Raw genomic sequence first — 19022 nt, 5'->3', positions numbered from 1 at the left:
CAGAAGAACCGCTTGATGATCCATAACCAGATTCTGAATCAGACCCGCTGGATACCCCTTTATCTACCGAGAAAACTTGGTTGAGAGTGTTTGAGTCGATGGCATCTTTCTCATATTCTTTCCTAAAAAAGTAGGATTCAAAGGAGAAGATTCCAAGAATACTTGGATATCTCCTCCATTCACAAAATGAATGGGCGCTCCACAATTTAAATCTTCCTTATTTGATGCTTCATAGTTTAAATCTTCCTTAGTTGATGCTCCACAATTAGCAACTTCCTTATCAAGGGTTCCACAATTAGTAGGAGAGATGCGTGTGAGCTGGATTCTCATTCAAATTTTGAATCACTCTCTCTGAGTTCAAACCCACTGAGTCGACTCCATCTTCAACGTACACCACCCCTTGCACTGCTGCAACATTATCCATGGTGTTCTGCTTGGCGTCGTCAAGTTTCTTCTGTCTACATGTTGAAACCAAGTGGCCCACACAGCGGCAATACCCACACCGATCAATATTATCCTCATACACCACTTTTTGACGAATGCCAAAGACTTTGGACGTCCCAGGTTCAAATCTTTCAACTTGGACTTCATCAATTCTCTTAGCAGATTTTGGAATGTCAATTTCGACAAGGACCCTAGCAAAGTACCCCATTATCCCTTGCCTAGTCCTTTGATCCAATGCCACAGGTCTTTCGACTGCTTTCACGATTGACAAGAGGACATTCTCGTGCCAGTACTCGAGAGGGAGGTCAAGGAAATGAATCCAGACAAGCTTTGTGAAAACCTGCTTCTCATGAATGTTGAAGTTAGGCTTCCAATGTTGAAATCTAATTAATTGTCCACCAATCTTGAGAGGGCTTCTTCTCCATACCTTGGCTTTGTCACCTTTGCAGGGAAATTGGAAAATCACAAAGCCCTTACCCAACGAATGCATGACCACTCCCTAACTGAGATTCCATTTTTCTTTAGCCTCCACCCTCAATGCATCAAGAAAGATAAGGCGAAAATTGACCCGTCCTATGAGAGCAAAATGAAAGTTGTGTCTCTTGGTTTCATAATCATGTTGGGGGATTATTATCCTGTGAATGTTTCCAGCCTAAATCGGTTCAGGCAAGGAGTCAATTGCAGGCCATGATGAAGTTCCCAATGCCCTAGCATAGGAACGTTTTGGGGTTGTAGCTTCTGAAGTCCCACCATGCTCATGGGCGACAGGTCCAGGATCTAAAGGTTCCGTTCCACCATCATCATCATCCTCATCTTCCACCACCTTCGGGTTCTCCAAATCGCCAGACTCTCTCTCTCTCCTTCTCTCATTTATTTTTTTTTAAGATTTTCCGTAGCTGCAAATATTTAGTTATGACTATTTTCGCAACAAATCTAATGCTGCGGATTTCTCCAAAGTCCTATTACTAGGTTAATGAACCTTTCAAAACCTTGTGTACCACATGTCTTTTGTTTCTTTGGCTTTGGCTATTTTGTATTGAAATTTTATATATCCATTCCTTTTTAATTGAATGAAATTCTGTTAAAAAAAAAAATCATTTGAAACAAAATAAATTTGTATCAATAGGTTTTCAAACCACAGGGCTTGAGTTTTTCTTTTCCCTCTATAGTTTTGGATTTATTTATTATACTTTTAGATTTTTTTTTTGTTAGTTAAATTGATTTTTTTTTCTTTTTTTTTTTTAGGGCTAAAGGATCATGTATGTTAATAAAATAAAAAATAAAAAGAGCATCAGCCAAGAAAATCTCTGGATCTCAATATGGAGCAAAAGTTCACTATTTCCGCGGGTTAGCGTGGATATAAAAAAAGCCCTTAAAGCTACTATCCCTCTCAGACGTCGGGGTGAAGATATCCAGCCTGTTATGGTGAAATACGAAAGGTTGCCTCAGTTCTGTTATTACTGCGGCAAAATTGGACATGAGGAGAAGAAGTGCATCCTTCTGTTTGAGGATCTTACAAGGAAGCCAATCCCCCTGTTCAACCTGCTCAACCATGCCGGAAGTTCGGTCCAGATCTCAGGGGTTTCCCGCCAGATGGACGACTCGTCGAAAGAGCTGAAGTGAAAAACATCCCTCAGGACGAGTGCTCTAGGGTCGGTGATGGAGCCTCTGGCTCAACTCCGGCTGGTACCGGCACTGTGGAAGATGCTACAGAGGGTAATTGCCCAATGGACTCTGACCCTCTCAGGCCACGTGGCACCAATGACTCTCCCCGCCCTCAAATGATGCCAGCTATACGAAAAGGCAAGCCTGCTACTACGTCCCCTGCTCATGCTATAATGTCTGCTGTCCGCTCAACAATGGCAGGTGCCAACATTCCACCCTCTTTTGTCTGATGCCACAGTAGTCCTACCTGATGTGGAAAAATTTGACCGAACTATCTCTCCTGCAGTTCTTGGTGCTATGGCCGACCTGCACAGAAGAGATGACAAGGAGAGCCGGGCTGACCCGACGGGGGACTCTCCGATGCCTAAGTTAGACCTTTCCACAACAGATGCTCAAGAGAGCTTTACAGTATGAGAAGTGAGTAATCGATCTCCTTGTGATGGAGGCTTACCTAGGTATTTATAGACTGCTCATGGAGGGCAAGTGGGAGACGATTGTCAAGAGTCCTGCTTAGGCGTGGAGTCCTCAAGGAGAGTGGCTCTGTGATTCTGGGAATATTCCTAGAACATTCCCCTCTTAACCAGGAGAGATCAACCGTGTGATGTCATGATGACGTGTAGTGGATAGAGTCCTGACCTCCGGAATAGGCTACGTTCCTTGAATGTAGGGGTGGACGAAAACACGTTTCTGGAATCCTTGTTGTTGACGTCGGGCCGAGGTGGCAGCTCGGCCTTATGGAGGCCGAGGTGGCAGCTCGGCCTTATGGAGGCCGAGGTGAAGCACGGCCTGATGGAGGCCGAGGTGCAGCATGGCCTGATGGAGGCTGAGGTGGAGCGCGGCCTGATTGAGGCCGAGGTAGAGCACGGGCTGATGGAGGCTGAGGTGGAGCACGGCCTGATTGAGGTTGAGGTGCAGCGCGGCCTGATGGAGGCCAAGGTGGTAGCACTGCCTGACTGATGTAGAGGCAGTAGCACGGCCTGATGGAGGCCGAGGTGGAGCACGGCCTGATGGAGGCCGAGGTAGGGTACATGCTTTAGCCGTGCTAAGGGAAGTGACATATTTTGCCTCATCACCAGCCCCCCGCTCTAGCAGTTCGAATCGACCTGCTAGAGCGTTTAACCCGATTCAAGATGCATTGCTTCACATTTTCAGCCAAGGCTGATCAACAGTTCGATACATGGCTGTCGCTTGTTCGAGGGAAAAGGTAGCAAAGCGCTTTTATGGGGGTAGAGAAGATATGGCCGACGTGGCTGATCCCTTAGCCCAACCAGGAGTTGTTGGATGACGTTAACATTTCTTCGTTTAAGGGTGGCTCAGACGATGTCATCTTGTTCCTTCAGGATGTGATGCCCGACTACAATCCGACGGACTATGAGCGGTGCGTTCCAGTCCATGCTATTCTGGTACAGCCCTGTGGCATGATTGATGTTAGTGAAGAAGTGATCCGACTCGGAGGATTTTCTCGTGCTGAGTTAGGCTCGTGGATCAGCCCCCTGAGATTAGCCTCATATATATAGATCCATATTTATGTAGATATCTCCCTCGGTAGTGATGTATTTTGAGGGCTCATGAATTAGCCCCCCAAGCTCGGTTTGGTTGCTGCCGAGCTAGGGCCATGTCTTTGTGCCTCATTGGTTAAGGTCTTTGAGTCGCCAGACTAGGGTCGGGTCTTGTGGTGCCGAGCTGGAGCTCGTTCTTAGATGTTGTCGAGCTAGGGCTAGGTCTTTGTGCCTCATTGGTTAAGGTCTTTGAGTCGCCAGACTAGGGTCTGGTCTTGGGGTGCCGAGCTGGAGCTCGTTCTTAGATGCTGCCGAGCTAGGGCTAGGTCTTTGTGCCCCATTGGTTAAGGTCTTCGAGTCGCCAGACTAGGGTCTGGTCTTGGGGTGCCGAGCTGGAGCTCGTTCTTAGATGCTGCCGAGCTAGGGCTAGGTCTATGTGCCTCATTGGTTAAGGTCTTCGAGTCGCCAGACTAGGGTCTGGTCTTGGGGTGCCGAGCTAGAGCCCAGTCTTTGTGCCTCACTGGTTAAGGTCTTTGAGTCGTCAGACTAGGGTCTGGTTTTGGGGTGCCGAGCTAGGGCCCGGTCTTTATGCCTCATTGGTTAAGGTCTTTGAGTCGCCAGACTAGGGTCTGGTCTTGGGTTGCCGAGCTAGAGCCCGGTCTTTGTGCCTCACTGGTTAAGGTCTTTGAGTCGCCAAACTAGGGTCTGGTCTTGGGGTGCCGAGCTAGGGCCCGGTCTTTGTGCCTCATTGGTTAAGGTCTTTGAGTCGCCAGACTAGGGTCTGGTCTTGGGTTGCCGAGCTAGAGCCCGGTCTTTGTGCCTCACTGGTTAAGGTCCTTGAGTCGCCAGACTAGGGTCTGGTCTTAGGGTGCCGAGCTGGAGCTCGGTCTTAGATGTTGCCAAGCTAGGGCCCGGTTTTAGAAGAATCAAATATTTGCGAGAAGCTTCGTAGTATATTGATGTGTGGCATGTACTTGGGACAAACACATTGCTTCAAAATAGAAACTATTCTGCTAATCTATTCTGCTCCATGATAAAAATTGAATAACTGCTAAGTAAAATCCCTAAAGGTGATTTCATTGCCATCTACTGAAGAAAACTATCTACTGGAAAAATTTTCTGAGATTTTGAACGTTCCATGCCCTTGGTATAGCTGTGCCCCCCTGAGTCTGCAAATGGTATGTGCCAGGGCGTACCACTTTGGAGACTATGTAAGGGCCTTCCTAGTTCGCGCTGAGCTTGCCTTCACTTCTTGGGTCCGCCGCTGCTGCTTTCCTCAGCACCAAGTCCCCAACTACGAATCCCCGTGGCTTGACCCTCCTGCTGTGGTATTACCGGACTTTCTGCTTGTAGGTTTCATTTCGAATAAGTGCTTCTTCCCGAACTTCGTCTATGAAGTCTGCGTTTGCTTGGAGCCCGGCTTCGTTCTGTGAGGCTTCAAACACTGCTGATCGGAATGAGGCTTGGGTTACCTCCACAGGGGTTAGCGCTTCCGTTCCGTATGAAAGTCAAAACGGTGTCCCTCCTGTGGGTGTCCGAGCTGAAGTGCGATAAGCCCAGAGTACACTGAGTAGCTGATCTGCCCAGTTCTTCTTCTCCCAGTCCAGCCTCTTCTTTATTCCATCTAGAAGTGTGTGGTTGGCCTTTTCTGCCTGACCATTCGACTGCGGGTGTGCTACAACGGTGTTTCGAAAATCAATATTGAAGTTACTACAGAAGTGCCTGAATTTCCGATTGTCGAATTGTCGACCATTATCCGTGACCAACACCTTTGGAACACCATAGCGAAATATGACGTCGTCCCTAACGAACTTCTCTACTGCCTACTCTATGATTCTGGCCAGGGGACGTGCTTCCACCCATTTGGTGAAGTAGTCAATAGCAACAATCAAGAATTGAACACCCCCTTTTCCCTTCTTGAACTGTCCTAGAATATCCACTCCCCACATTGCGAACAGGATCGGGCAGATCACTGAACTGAGTTCTGTAGCCGGGACGTGAGGTATTGGGGCATGCACCTGACACTTGAAGCACTGCTGCACGAACTTTATTGCATCTCTTTGCATGTTTGGCCAGTAGAATCCTTGGCGTAGTACCTTGTAGGCCAGTGCTCTACCCCCGATGTGTCCCCCACAAATCCCCTCGTGGACTTCACGAAGTGTCTCCTCAGCTCGGCTCGGCGGCAGGCACTTCAGCAGGGGCCAGGATATCACCCTTTTGTAAAGCACTCCACCCTGAAGGGTGTATTTGGCTGCTCTCCTTTTGACTGCCCTTGCTTCTGCTTGATCTCCCGGGAGATGCCCATCACGTAAATAGACGACGATGGGATCCATCCAGCTCGGCTCAGCCCCTTGAGTAATGCTGCACAGCAATTCTTGTTCATAGCTTGGTTGGGCTAACACTTCAAAATATACAGAGCTTGCGCAGTCAGCCAAGTCTGCTGTAGCTAGTTTGGAGAGGGCATCTGCCAAAGCATTTTCTTGCCGCGGGATCTGTACCATTGCGAACGTGCCAAAGCTGGTCACCAGACGACGTACTTCCTTCAAATACATGGCCATTCTTTCTTCTTTGGCCTCGTATTGGCCATTGACTTGGTTCACGATTAATTGGGAGTCACTATGAGCGACCAGGTCGTCTGTCATCACAGCCTTTGCCAGTTTGATTCCTGCAATCAGCGCTTCATACTCTGCTTCATTGTTTGTTGCGGGAAATGCAAACCTAAGGGCATAATGTATCATGAACTCTTCAGGGCTTTTCAGCACAAGCCCAGCGCCGCTCCGTGCTGTGGTGCTGGATCCATCAACAAAGAGCACCCATTTTTTGTTCGGCTCGGGCTCAGGTTCTCCCGCTTCTTCGGCTTGGGTACATTCTACCAAGAAGTCAACCAGTGCCTGGCCCTTGATCGCGCTTCTTGGTCTGAATTCAATATTGTGCTCACTCAACTCGACAACCCAACTTACCATACGTCCCGCTACGCTGGGGCTGTGAAGTGACTTTCTCAGCGGTTGATCAGTTAGTACAGCAATTGCGTGTGCTTGGAAGTAGGGCCTCAGCTTTCTGGCTGTCACGACTAGTTCCAGTGCAAGCTTCTCAATCTTCCGGTACCTTGTCTCTGCTTCCAGGAGCACATGACTCACATAGTAGATGGGCCTCTGGGTCTTTGCCTCTTCTCGGACAAGGACTGCACTGACGGCCACGGCCGAAGTAGCTAGATAAATTTGTAGTTCTTCCCCAGTCTCAGGTCGGCTCAGCAGAGGGGGCCGGGCTAGGCAGGCCTTGATTTCCTCGAAAGCTGCTTTGCATTCTTCTGTCCAGCGAAATTGTTGTGGGCCTTTTCCTCCTTTTAGCAGCTTGAAGAATGGGAGGCACCTATCGCCAGCTCGGGACAAGAACCTGTTAAGAGCAGCCAGGCAGCCGGTCAGTTTCTGCACTTCACGAATGTTCCTTGGTGCACGCATCTCGTGAATGGCCTCAATTTTTGAGGGGTTTGCTTCTATCCCCCTTTGCGACACTAGAAAGCCCAAGAATTTCCCAGATGTTACTCCAAATGCACACTTGGTGGGATTTAGTCTCATTTGGTTCTTTCGCAGGACACCGAAAGCCTCCTTCAGGTCTAGCACATGATCAATGCCTTTTTTGCTCTTGACCAGCATATCATCCACGTAAACTTCCATATTTCTACCGATCTGGTTTCGGAACATCGAATTCACCATCCTCTGGTAAGTGGCTCCGGCATTCTTTAGGCCAAAAGGCATTGCGGTGTAGCAATAGTTGCCCTGAGTGGTGAGGAAAGCGGTTTTCTCCTCATCCTCCAGCTTCATCTTTATCTGGTTGTAGCCGGAATATGCATCCATGAAGGTCAACATCTCATGGCCAGCAGTTGAGTCTATAAGGGAGTCAATCCGGGGCAAAGGGTAGCAGTCTTTAGGGCAAGCCTTGTTCAGGTCGGAGTAGTCAACGCATATCCTCCACTTCCCGTTGGACTTCGGAACCATGACCACATTCGCTAACCAGGTCGGGTACTTCACATTCCTCACCAACCCTGCGGCTAGGAGTTTGTCAACCTCCTCGCTGATGATAGTGTTCCTCTTAGTCACGAAGTTCCTGCGCTTTTGCTGGACAGGCCTGAAGCTCGGGTTGACGTCCAGACTGTGCTCGGCTACGGTCCGGGAGATTCCAGGCATATCAGAAGCTTTCTAAGCGAAAATATCAGAGTTCTCGCCAAGGAAGTTCAAGATTTCCTCGCGAAGCTTGGAGCTCAGCAGTGCTCCGAGCTGAACTGTCCTGGTCGGCTCGGCCTCTGAGATAGGGATGGTAAGTAGCTGCTCCACCGGTTCGGCTCGGGCCAGGAGGCTCTCATCTCGGCAATCAACAACTTCTACCATACATGCTAGCCCCGAGCACGGTTTTTTGACGGATTTTATGAAGTTCGCATAGCATTCCCGGGATTCCTTCTGGCTGGACTTCCATTCTCCGACTCCATTACTGGTTGGGAATTTAACCTTCATGTGCCTAGTGGACACGATTGCGCCAAGGCCGTTGAGACCAGGTCGGCCAAGGATTGCATTGTAGGGTGAGGCGATCTTGGCGACCATGAAAGAGACCATGGTTGTGGCTGTCTGAGCTCCTTGTCCGATGGTTACAGGTAGATCAACAACTCCCTCTAGCTCAGCTGGCATGCCTGAGAAACCGCACAAGGGTCCTGGAGCTGGTTTTAAGGCTCCGGTGCCAAGCCCCAGTTTTATGAAGGCTTCATATGACATGAGGTCCACAGAGGCTCCTGTGTCCACTAGGACCCTGTGGAAGGGGTGGTTGGCCACCACTAATTGAATTACGACCGCATCGTTGTGAGGCCAGTTCAGCTCTTCCAAATCTCTGTTCAAGAAAGTGATGGGTGGATCCGTTTTGAGGACTTTGATAGGTTGTTCCGAGACACACACAAACCGCGCATGTGCTTTGGCTTTTCTGACTGATTCTGCAGTAGGTCCCCCCATGATTGTTAGGATTGTCGGACCCACGGGCTGGTTGTCGTAAGTGACAGCTCGGTTCGTGGCTGGATCCGCAGTTGGCTCGGCCTTTCCTCTGCTCAGCTCGGCATCGTCTCTCATCGGCTCGGGCCAGTTCCCACCATATTTCTGCTTCAGATACTGGTGGAGGTATCCGGCCTTGATGAGCTCATCAATTTCCCTTTTCAGAGACTTACAGTCTTCAGTGTCATGTCCATGGTCTCGGTGATATCGGCAATACCTGTTGAGGTTCCTCTCTTCTGGCTTACCTGCCATTGGCCTGGGCCAGCGAAAGTACTTCTGATTTTGGATCTCCAAGAGCAGGTTTGTTTGAGAACGATCAAGTTCATATCGCTCAAGTTCAGCGGTGTCCAGAGGCCGAGCTGTTCTGTTTTTCTTCGGCTCACGGGAGTCATCCCTATGTCTCAGATCCCTTTTCTTCTCCTTCTCTGCCTGATCACCCCTGTCAGCTATCCCTCGGGCTGCCAGGACTTCCTCCATGTTGGTGTATTGATTGCACCGTCTCAGCAGTGCGGGTATCGTCTCCGGTAAGTCGAGGGCCAGGGACTGAACCAGATCGGGGTGTATTACCCCATTGCACAATGTGCTATACGCCACTCCTTCAGGCAAGTTTTTTACCTCCAATGTCGCCTTCGTAAATCGGGCAAGGAATTCTCTTATTGTCTCCCTCACCCCTTGCCTCATATTCATCACGTTTTGCGTAGTTTGCTTCTGCTTCATACTTGCTTGGAAACGTGTGAGGAACGCTCTTGTCAGTTCTTCATAGCTGCGGATGGACCGTGGCCGTAAGTGTGACATCCAGACCAGCGCGGCTCCTTTTAATGAGGCTGCGAAAGCACGGCAGAGAACGGCGTCTGACCTGCCATGCACCGCCATGGCCGAGCTGTAGTACAGTAGATGATCGTAGGGATCTGTGGTGCCGTCATATCCGTTGAAAACAGGTATCACAAAATTTGAGGGCAGCTCAGCATCAATTAAATCGTCGGAAAGCGCATTATGGGCCGGGGTTACTGTCATGTCAGCCGGGTGTTCCTGCCTCTGCATTCCCTCAATTCTCTCAGTGAGTCGCTGTATTTGGCTCTCAAGGTCAGCTCTTCTCTCCTCGGCTCGGCCATCTGTTGATCGGCGTGACCCTTCTCTCCTGGGGCTTCTTCCTTGGCCTGGGTGACCCTGCCGTGGTGCACCTCTGGTAGGCCCGATGGGCGAGCGCTGACCAGGATGGGGTCGATCTCGCCTAGCTTGCCTCAGGTAGTTCTCATGTTCTTCTCTGTGCGGACGAGTGCCTCTAGTGTGTCTTTGAGGCAAAGGTTGGCGTCCTCCTGCACGGTGTGGGGATATTTGAGTATCATGCGTATCAGGGCTCCGATGATGTTCAGAACGATCTGCTCTCCCGATCCGAGCAAGGATAGGACCTCGCCTGCGCCCCTCAGTAAGAGATCGCGGTGATACAGAATGGATAGTGCGCGAAGTCCTGCCTGACCCCCTTCTTGCTGTTGATTGGGGGGTGACGCTGTTGTCAAGAGATTCGTCAATGGGATTTCTGGTCGGAGCAGGCCTTTGCGGCTGAGCTGAACTAGTACGTGGTACTGGTAGTGCGGAGCCGAACTATCTTATGAAATCCCTCACCAGTGCGTTTGTGGCTAATACCTGCAGCTGCAAACTCTGCATCTGTTCTTCCATGTTCGGATGAGTTACCCGGGACGATGGGACATGGCGGGATAGCTGAGGGTTCTACTCACACTGATCCCCCTCTCCCTGGGCAACCTGTGGATCGGGCCTGGTTTGCCGGGGTCCTTCTAGAGGGGTCTCTGCTAGGATGTTTTCCTGCCCTGCCACTGGTGGTGAATGTGAACGTCTAAGTGGTACTTCCCGAGTGGATCTTGCACGCGTTGTCGTTGAAGAAACGACCTTCTCACTCCTTAATTGCATTGTTCCAAGGTGACTTTCTGTAACAGTTTCCCACAGACGGCGCCAATCTGATGCGGAAAAATTTGACCGAACTATCTCTCCTGCAGTTCCTGGTGCTATGGCCGACCTGCACAGAAGAGATGACAAGGAGAGCAGGGTTGACCCGACGAGGGACTCTCCGATGCCTAAGTTAGACCTTTCCACAACAGATGCTCAAGAGAGCTTTACAGTATGAGAAGTGAGTAATCGATCTCCTTGTGATGGAGGCTTACCTAGGTATTTATAGACTGCTCATGGAGGGCAAGTGGGAGACGATTTTCAAGAGTCCTGCTTAGGCGTGGAGTCCTCAAGGAGAGTGGCTCTGTGATTCTGGGAATATTCCTGGAACATTCCCCTCTTAACTAGGAGAGATCAACCGTGTGACGTCATGATGACGTGTAGTGGATAGAGTCCTGACCTCCGGAATAGGCTACGTTCCTTGAATGTAGGGGTGGACGAAAACACGTTTCTGGAATCCTTGTTGTTGACGTCGGGCCGAGGTGGCAGCTCGGCCTTATGGAGGCCGAGGTGAAGCGCGGCCTGATGGAGGCCGAGGTGCAGCGCGGCCTGATGGAGGCCGAGGTGGAGCGCGGCCTAATTGAGGCTGAGGTGCAGCGCAGCCTGATGGAGGCCGAGGTGTAGCGCGGCCTGATTGAGGACGAGGTGGAGCCCGGCCTGATTGAGGCCGAGGTGCAGCGGGCCTGATGGAGGCCGAGGTGGTGCCCGGCCTGATTGAGGCCGAGGTGGCAGCTCGGCCTTATGGAGGCCGAGGTGGCAGCTCGGCCTTATGGAGGCCGAGGTGGCAGCTCGGCCTTATGGAGGCCGAGGTGAAGCGCGGCCTGATGGAGGCCGATGTGCAGCGCGGCCTGATGGAGGCCGAGGTGGAGCACGGCCTGATTGAGGCCGAGGTGCAACGCGGCCTGATTGAGGCCGAGGTGGAGCGCGGACTGATTGAGGCCGAGGTGGAGCGCGGGCTGATGGAGGCCGAGGTGGAGCACGGCCTGATTGAGGTCAAGGTGCAGCGCGGCCTGATGGAGGCCGAGGTGGTAGCACTGCCTGATTGATGCAGAGGCAGTAGCACGGCCTGATGGAGGCCGAGGTGGAGCACGGCCTGATGGAGGCCGAGGTAGGGTACATGCTTTAGCCGTGCTGAGGGAAGTGACATATTTTGCCTCATCACTACCTAATGAAGAGGCCCAATCCCATAAAACCTTAATTCTGCCACCCAATCATACTCGCCCCTCTTCACTCCAGGCCCATAATTCGGGTACCCAACCTTCTACGACTCTTGAGACAGCCGTGACTCTTCCAAACACCATTCAACAGTATCTCTTAACCCGACCCGACCATACCATACGAATATGGTCTGATCTCTCCTGAATCACCTAACCAACTCCTCCATCTCCCCGGCCAGCCCAAACCCAAATCTGAGCCCAAACATAGCTGTCACTCACTACATTGAACCAGGGCCGACACAATCAAACCCACAGCTGAGCCTCTATCACCCAAGTTTTGACCACCAAAGCCACATAACCCAAAACCATAACAAACACACCACTCCTGCCAGTTTATCCATTCATCACCAACCCATCTCTCCCCCACAACGCATTATCAGAGTCTGCAGAGCAAAACACCCCTACCCCATTTCTGAACCACAGAAAGTTGCTGCAAAAACTAAGAGAGCAAGAAGGTCAAAACAGGCTGAAGATCACTCTACAGTAAGAGCTATTGAGTCAGCTCCCCAACCCCTGCATTTTTTAGTGCAGGAACCCATGGAACCTAGGGTGAACCAGATCCATGGGAAATCATGAAAATCATCGGTTGGAACTGTCAGGGTATGGGAAGTCCCCAGACAGTACGATTTCTTGTTAATGTCTCCTCCACAGCATCTCCTGACATCATTTTTCTAACAGAAACAAAATGTAAGAAGGAGAATATTGAAAAAGTTCGGCGAAAATTGAAGATGCAATATTCATTTTCCATTGATTCCAGAGGAGCCTTTGGAGGCTATTCTGTGGCATCAGGATTATCAAATTCAGATTAATTACTATGATGATCGAATAATTGATTCAATTGTTTGAACTCCTGCAGAAGGATTTTCATTTGACTTTAGTTTATGGTGATCCGGTGAGGTCTAACCGACGTCTGGTCTGGGAAAAAATAATAAGCTTGGGAGCTAATAGGGTGCACAAATGGATGTGCATTGGCGACTTCAATTCAATCTTATCTTGGCACGAGAAATCAGGTGGAAATCATACTAGGGGCAGAGTATCAATAAGTTTTCAAACCATAGGGCTTGAGTTTTTCTTTTTCCTCTATTTTTTTGGATTTATTTATTATGCTTTTAGATTGTTTTTTGTTGGTTAAATAGAATTTTTTTTTTTTGCTAGAATCATGTATATTAATAAAAGAAAGAATAAAAGAGCTTCAGCCAAGAAAATCCATAACAACACCCCCTTGATCTTCTCATTGACACCCAAGCTACCCATGTCGTTTGTCAATGGCAAGCTATTCCTGAAAAATATTGGGAAAAATGGAAAGTTTGGAAAAATAGATTTCAAGCTAAAATAAGTTTCAAAATTAACGATTTGTGCGTAAGAAACCCACAAAACCCAAAACTACTAAAATCAAACCCCCACCTTTGGCATGGCCATTGGCAGGGGAGAGTACTAGCGAACACAAGAAGAAAAGAAAACTACAACACACTCGAACGTCCTAAGACAAGGCTGCCAATAGCATCAATTCTCAGGTCCTCTTCCACAATAGAAGGTCACAAAGTCAAGGGACCCGATGATTCAAATTTAGCCGCTGGCATGGCATTGCAAGGAAATCAGCAACAGGATTAGCTTCCTAGTACCAGTGGGTAATTTGCCACTCAATGACCGACAAGAAACTTTGAAGGGCAAATCATTGGTGCCACACAAACCATGGAACTACCCCCTTCAAAATCATAACCACTACCACTGCAGGGTCACACTTGATCCAAATCTTGGAAATTAAAAAATCTCTCGCCTTTTCCATCCCTATCATTGGAACCCCAAATTCTGCCTACTTTCCCTGGGTTTTCCAAAGAACATTCATCAATGTTCAGCTTAACCTGCCCATGTTGGAGAATACACCAAAAACTTCCATCATCAATTTTATCCAAATTTGAGAAATTGAGGTGTTTAATTTTTCAGAACACACCAAATTCGCCACCGTTAAAACCCGCTGTTTGAAATTTGGGGCCAGCGATATAAGCTCTCCTACCATCATGGAAAGATTGCCAATAATTTATCCCCACTCCGTTAAATCGTCTAGAGTTCCTTTCTAGCCAAATGAAACAGGGAATCAAAACGAAATGTTATTAAAATGCAATTGCCAGGTCACCCCAAAGCACTCAAGACAAAGAAGATCATAGGAGCCGACACATTCACAGGCAATAAATAGATGGAAAACCGACTCCTCCTCATGCATACATAAATCACACCCCGAAGATAGAGAAACCCCTTTTCCCTTGACCTTGTCATCACAAGAAAGAAGCTTCCACCCAAACATGGATTGGCGGGGAAGAAGGCATGAACTCCAAATCAGCTTTGTCCACCCTACCATTTTGTTTGGTGAACTCCAAATCCTTTTAGATTATGCTACTTCAAGAATTATCCAAGAAAATTCAAAATTGATTAAGAGGATTCTATAAATGTTTGAGTTACATATCTCCTAACACATATACGTGAAGACACCTCATTTTGTCACCCCTAAGATTTCAAAGCACAGATGATTAAATGTTTTAGTTGTATAGTCTATTTTGTCGTATGGACAATGGAGACCTTGGCTAATCTCTATCTCACAGTTGGAATCACCTCAAAATTTCCAAGGGAAGTATCTTGAGAAAATTACCAAAATGCCCTTGTGATGGTTGACTAGTCAGAGTGTATTAACTTATAGTTTGAAAAATGTTTAAAATGACTAGCATTTTATGAAGATTTCAATTTTTGGCATGCGGAGCACCATAAAACATATTTAAAAAATGTTTTTAAAATGATGTTCACTTTCTTATACCAATGGATAATACTCAGACAAATTAATGACATATTATTTCTTAAAATAGAATTGTCAGTTTGAAAAATATTAATTTTCAAAGATTTAACAAATAAAAAATTCAAATCAGTCCGGGTTGGCCTGTTAGGCTTCTTAGGCTGCATTTGGTGACATTCCAAAAAAACATTTCTGGAGTTTTTTTCGTTCTATGGGAATGAAAAAATGGAATAAAGCGTTTGGTGCATTTTTGGCGTGTTTCGTTTTTTTTGGAGCAGAAAGGGGAAAGAAAAAAAAAACGCTAGAAACAAGAATTGATGGAATGACAAAAGGTAGTTCCGTCGTTTTAGTTTCGTTTTTAAAAAAAAAAAAAAAAAAAAAAAGGCATTTCAATTGAAATTTTTGTTTTTAATACGAAATGTCGTTTATTGAATAGAAACTTTATCAAACGCAGCCTTAATGTATGATTCTTCCATTAATATTTCGCGGTCAATTACATAGATGACTAACACCTACCGACTTCTTTATTGGATGTCTTTTCTTGTAATTTGGACCTGGTGCTTTTACAATCGAAGGAATTTGGAAAGAAAGATTCGAATCCTTTCGGATCGATAGTCTTTTGCCAAGAAACGTACCAGAGAAATTGACGTGTAGATGAGATCTCAAAAGGAACTTCCTAGACTAATTGCCCAGACAACTAATACACAATTCCATCCATCGTATGTTTGGCAAGTCAATTCGGTACCAGCAGATCAGAAAGATAGGCCAAGTCAGCTGCGACTACTAGGCCTCTTGTAGGTTCACTGTTGGCAGAACGAGATTGAAAGCCATTAGCAATGAAGTGATTTCACCTACAGTAGATCCCTACAGTTGAAGATTCGAATCCATCTCAAACCAATCTCCCCTTTCAGATCAAGGGCCGATCTAATAAGCAAGCCATGTGCCGGTGCGCTGAGCCTAGCATAGCCATTTTGAACCCTTTTTTAGGCTGTTTTCATGCTTATTTGGGAAGTTTTCTTGCCCATTAGTTACAAATTTTGACTTAATTTTGGAAATCCTTGCCCTTAAAGTGGTCAATGGTGGCGTTTTTAAATGCCGCTGTAGAGTGTGTAAATGCCACTATATGGCTATGGCAGCATTTATGGCAAACGCCGCCCAAACGCCGTTATATCCACTATCGCAAAAGAACTATGGCGTATTTTACAAACGCTACTGTAAAATATCTTTGGCGTCATTTTTTTATAAATGCCGCTAAAATACTTTTATGGCGTTAATTTATAAACGCTGGTAAAATACTTCGGCAACGTTTATTTATAAATGCCGCGAAAATATTATACACAATGGCGTTTATTGTAACGCCGCTAACGTGTTACATCCACCTTTATAAGTAGGCATTCCAGCATTGTTAACTAATGAACGTGGATGCATATAGTGGCGTCTAGTAATAAACGCCGTGAAATATAATTTTTTATTTTCAAACAAATGAACATATAGTGGCGTGTGTTAATAAATGGCTAAACGCCACTACAAGAAATGTTTTTTATTTTAAAGCAAAAGACATATAGTGTCGTTTATTAGTAAACGCCGCTATTTTTTTATTTTTTTATTATATATTATTGTTTATTTATCTTTGAAGCAAATGCTTACATTTCTTGTTCTCATTCTGTATATGAATAAAAACTAATTGATTTATTCATCCGAAAAAAAATTAACAGATTTTCACACGACCATACACAAGAATCTGATAAAAGGTTATCCATTGCCTACAAAAGTTAAGTTGGAAAAAAGCATGTAACAAACTAGATTGTCATCTTGAAGATAAAAAAATCCAATATCCATAGATGATACTCAATTAAAAAAAAAAAAAAAAAATCTATAGCTCAACAGCAACAGTAACAATAATAGTTTTTCAAATACAATGTGCATCATCATCAGAGGATATAAGTGGGCACAAAATTCCATGCAAGTACTAAAAAAAAATTGAAAAAAAATATTAGTCAAATTGTATTAAAGATTCTATGTTGGTTTGTGAAACTCTATATCAGTTCAATAATCTGGTGGTTTCATTCCATTATGTTGTTAAGCTATCATTTTTACTATATAACTAGGAAAGCAAAAGTAAATAATGTTTACCTGCCAAATAGATTGCTAAATATGGGTCAGCCTCTGCAATATCCTCAATTGTCAGCTGATCAAATACAGAAAAGAGCAACATCAGTAGTACTACTTAATTAAATAAATAAACCAACAAAATGAAATATTTCTCTGACTTACAATAAATGACTGAACTCTGTGAGCTATGTCGACTAAAAGACGCTTGTGTTATAAGTTGGGTACTTGCGGCTTCAAATCATCCATTTCTTCTAATTTTCCCATCCAAACTGCTAAACCTTCCCTCCAACTCTGCCAAAATCTAGCTTGTACAACTATTCATGTTTCTTCTTTTCCTCAATATTTTTTGTATTTAAGGGCCAAACCCTTACTTGGCTTCACACCTAGGCTGCACCACGGACTCGGCCATGTAACTCAGGGCCCAAACGGCCACATATATGTTGTCTTGGGCCCAGTTCTTCTTAATTTCTTATCCATGCATCCTATAAACCATTATGTTATTGTTAACAATTTAAATTCATGGATGATGTCAAACTAAGCAAACAATGCATAGTAATCAAAGAAACATGCATCGCTTCGACATTAAAAAAAAAAAAAAAAAAAAAAAAAGATAATTAAAATATGAGAGTTAGATCAAATAACATATATATTAATTTTGCCACAGACACTTACTATGATTTCTCTTGATGCTTCATCTACTATCCTATCATCTTTCCTTGTGTGGGTAACCTTATGCATTTGAATTCTAGAAGGTTCCGCACCATCAAGATTCTTCTTCCTTTGAACAAATAGATATGAGAGTGAGATCAAATAATTTCAAATGCATAATGATACTACTAACAGTTCATGAGTTGTGCTTAAGAAACTTACTAGATTGTGTTTAACCTGTGCAAAGGTCGTCCGGCCAGCTGTATGGGACATCGTTTGTGGTTTTCTGCTCTTTATTTTTGTTAGATTTAGTCTATCATACATCAAACTCATCATTAAATTATATATCTCATAGAATTTAAGTAAAACGAAGCCTATTAATTCATTATTTCAGACAAAATCATATTACCCGCCACTCCATAGATGTCCACATCCTTATGAGATACTCCCATTGATCAATTGGAATCTCTATAGGATCAGTAGGGCGAGAAGCTTCATACAAATCAGGATACATTTTCTTTGTCTCTCTCCTCAGACACCCCTTGAACTCTTTCCACATGTGGCCTATCCTCATAAAAGCAATACGTTGGCCATCCTCAGCTATAATAAACTTTTCCTATTAAACAGGGTGAATTAGCAGAAGATTAATGCCAACATCAAAGACAAGATAAAGAAAAAAGTTTTTGAAGTCATTTACATATTGAAGATTAGTTTGGGATATCAATATATATACCTTTATTTTGTTCCATGCATCTTCTTTGTGATGGATTGGAACCTTTCTCCAATCCTTATAGGATAGTGGCAATAGGGTTGGGGTCTTAGCAAGTGTGCCCATGTATGAGGAAAATTCTTCAGAATAGGTGCCGATCACCTGATCATCTTCATCTAGTTGCACTTCTCTCCTATCATTACTCGACCTATTATTTATTCGATTAGCTCTTGTACGCCCTCTTTTACGTTTGAGGCCTACAATGGAACAAGTGATGATATTAGTGGACAACGAGGTGACCATTTAATGTAGTCATCCTATTAATTAATTATTCGAAATTAAAAATTGAATGTTATACCTGTAGATGTCCCTGACATACCAGGGCTAGGTGCCTCACTTGTTTCTTCCATCAGCTAAACTTCTATTGGAACAAAATAAAGTCAGAAGATGTAGATGTGTTTGTGAATTGTGAACCTAAAATAAATAAAAAAAAAATTATATTTTGCACAACAAGGAACACATTACAATGTGATCATTACATTGAATCAAGAACTAGCCTGTTTCATATAATCTAATATATATGCGCAACGTAGAACATTCAAACAAGCGTACTTGTTAATGATTACAAAATAAGAATAATAATAAGATCACAAACAACCAATACCAATAAAAAAGAGCTTGGAGTTTGTAAGTAATGAACCAAATGGAGGTGAAACTCCAATTTTCATAAATATTACCAATTGTTGTACATGTTAAATTGAAAACTACTTCTGTGAGAACACTAAAAAATCAATCACATTGAAACAAGATCACAACAGTCAATATATGTGTTCGCCAATTGTGAACTTAAAAATAAATTAAGATCGAATGGAGTAAATGCTTTGTCTTGGAAACAACTATGATATAAAAGATATACAATCTAAAAAGTGATAAACCCAACAAAGATTGGTTAGT

The 19022-nt window shown here is 45.2% G+C and overlaps 1 protein-coding gene and 1 long non-coding RNA gene across 2 annotated transcripts; both read right to left on the bottom strand.

Annotated features, from left to right (window-relative positions):
* Positions 1 to 5116: 5116 nt before the first annotated feature.
* On the bottom strand, positions 5117 to 7321 carry LOC122082042. The gene is made up of 2 exons (XM_042649544.1): positions 5627 to 7321; positions 5117 to 5431 (listed from the first exon to the last, which is right to left on the bottom strand). Exons 1-2 carry the CDS (start codon positions 7319 to 7321, stop codon positions 5117 to 5119), a joined length of 2010 nt encoding a protein of 669 aa, XP_042505478.1.
* A 10260-nt stretch (positions 7322 to 17581) lies between these two features.
* LOC122081024 lies at positions 17582 to 18223 on the bottom strand. The gene is made up of 3 exons (XR_006140982.1): positions 18093 to 18223; positions 17769 to 17975; positions 17582 to 17672 (listed from the first exon to the last, which is right to left on the bottom strand). It is a non-coding gene; the product is annotated as an uncharacterized LOC122081024 (long non-coding RNA).
* Positions 18224 to 19022: the final 799 nt, after the last annotated feature.

Source organism: Macadamia integrifolia, chromosome 6 (assembly GCF_013358625.1).
Source record: "Macadamia integrifolia cultivar HAES 741 chromosome 6, SCU_Mint_v3, whole genome shotgun sequence".
NCBI lineage: Eukaryota > Viridiplantae > Streptophyta > Magnoliopsida > Proteales > Proteaceae > Macadamia > Macadamia integrifolia.
Note: the sequence above shows the minus strand (reverse complement) of the source record. Positions and strands in the feature narration are given on the sequence as shown.

Bases quoted from the DNA above. Each gene is read 5' to 3' on its own strand.
- LOC122082042 (XM_042649544.1), bottom strand. From the start codon at position 7,321: ATGGTGAATTCGATGTTCCGAAACCAGATCGGTAGAAATATGGAAGTT. The intron at 5,432-5,626 runs GTGCATGCCCCA...ATCATAGAGTAG, and splicing joins AGCAGTGCTTCAAGTGTCAG to GCAGTAGAGAAGTTCGTTAG.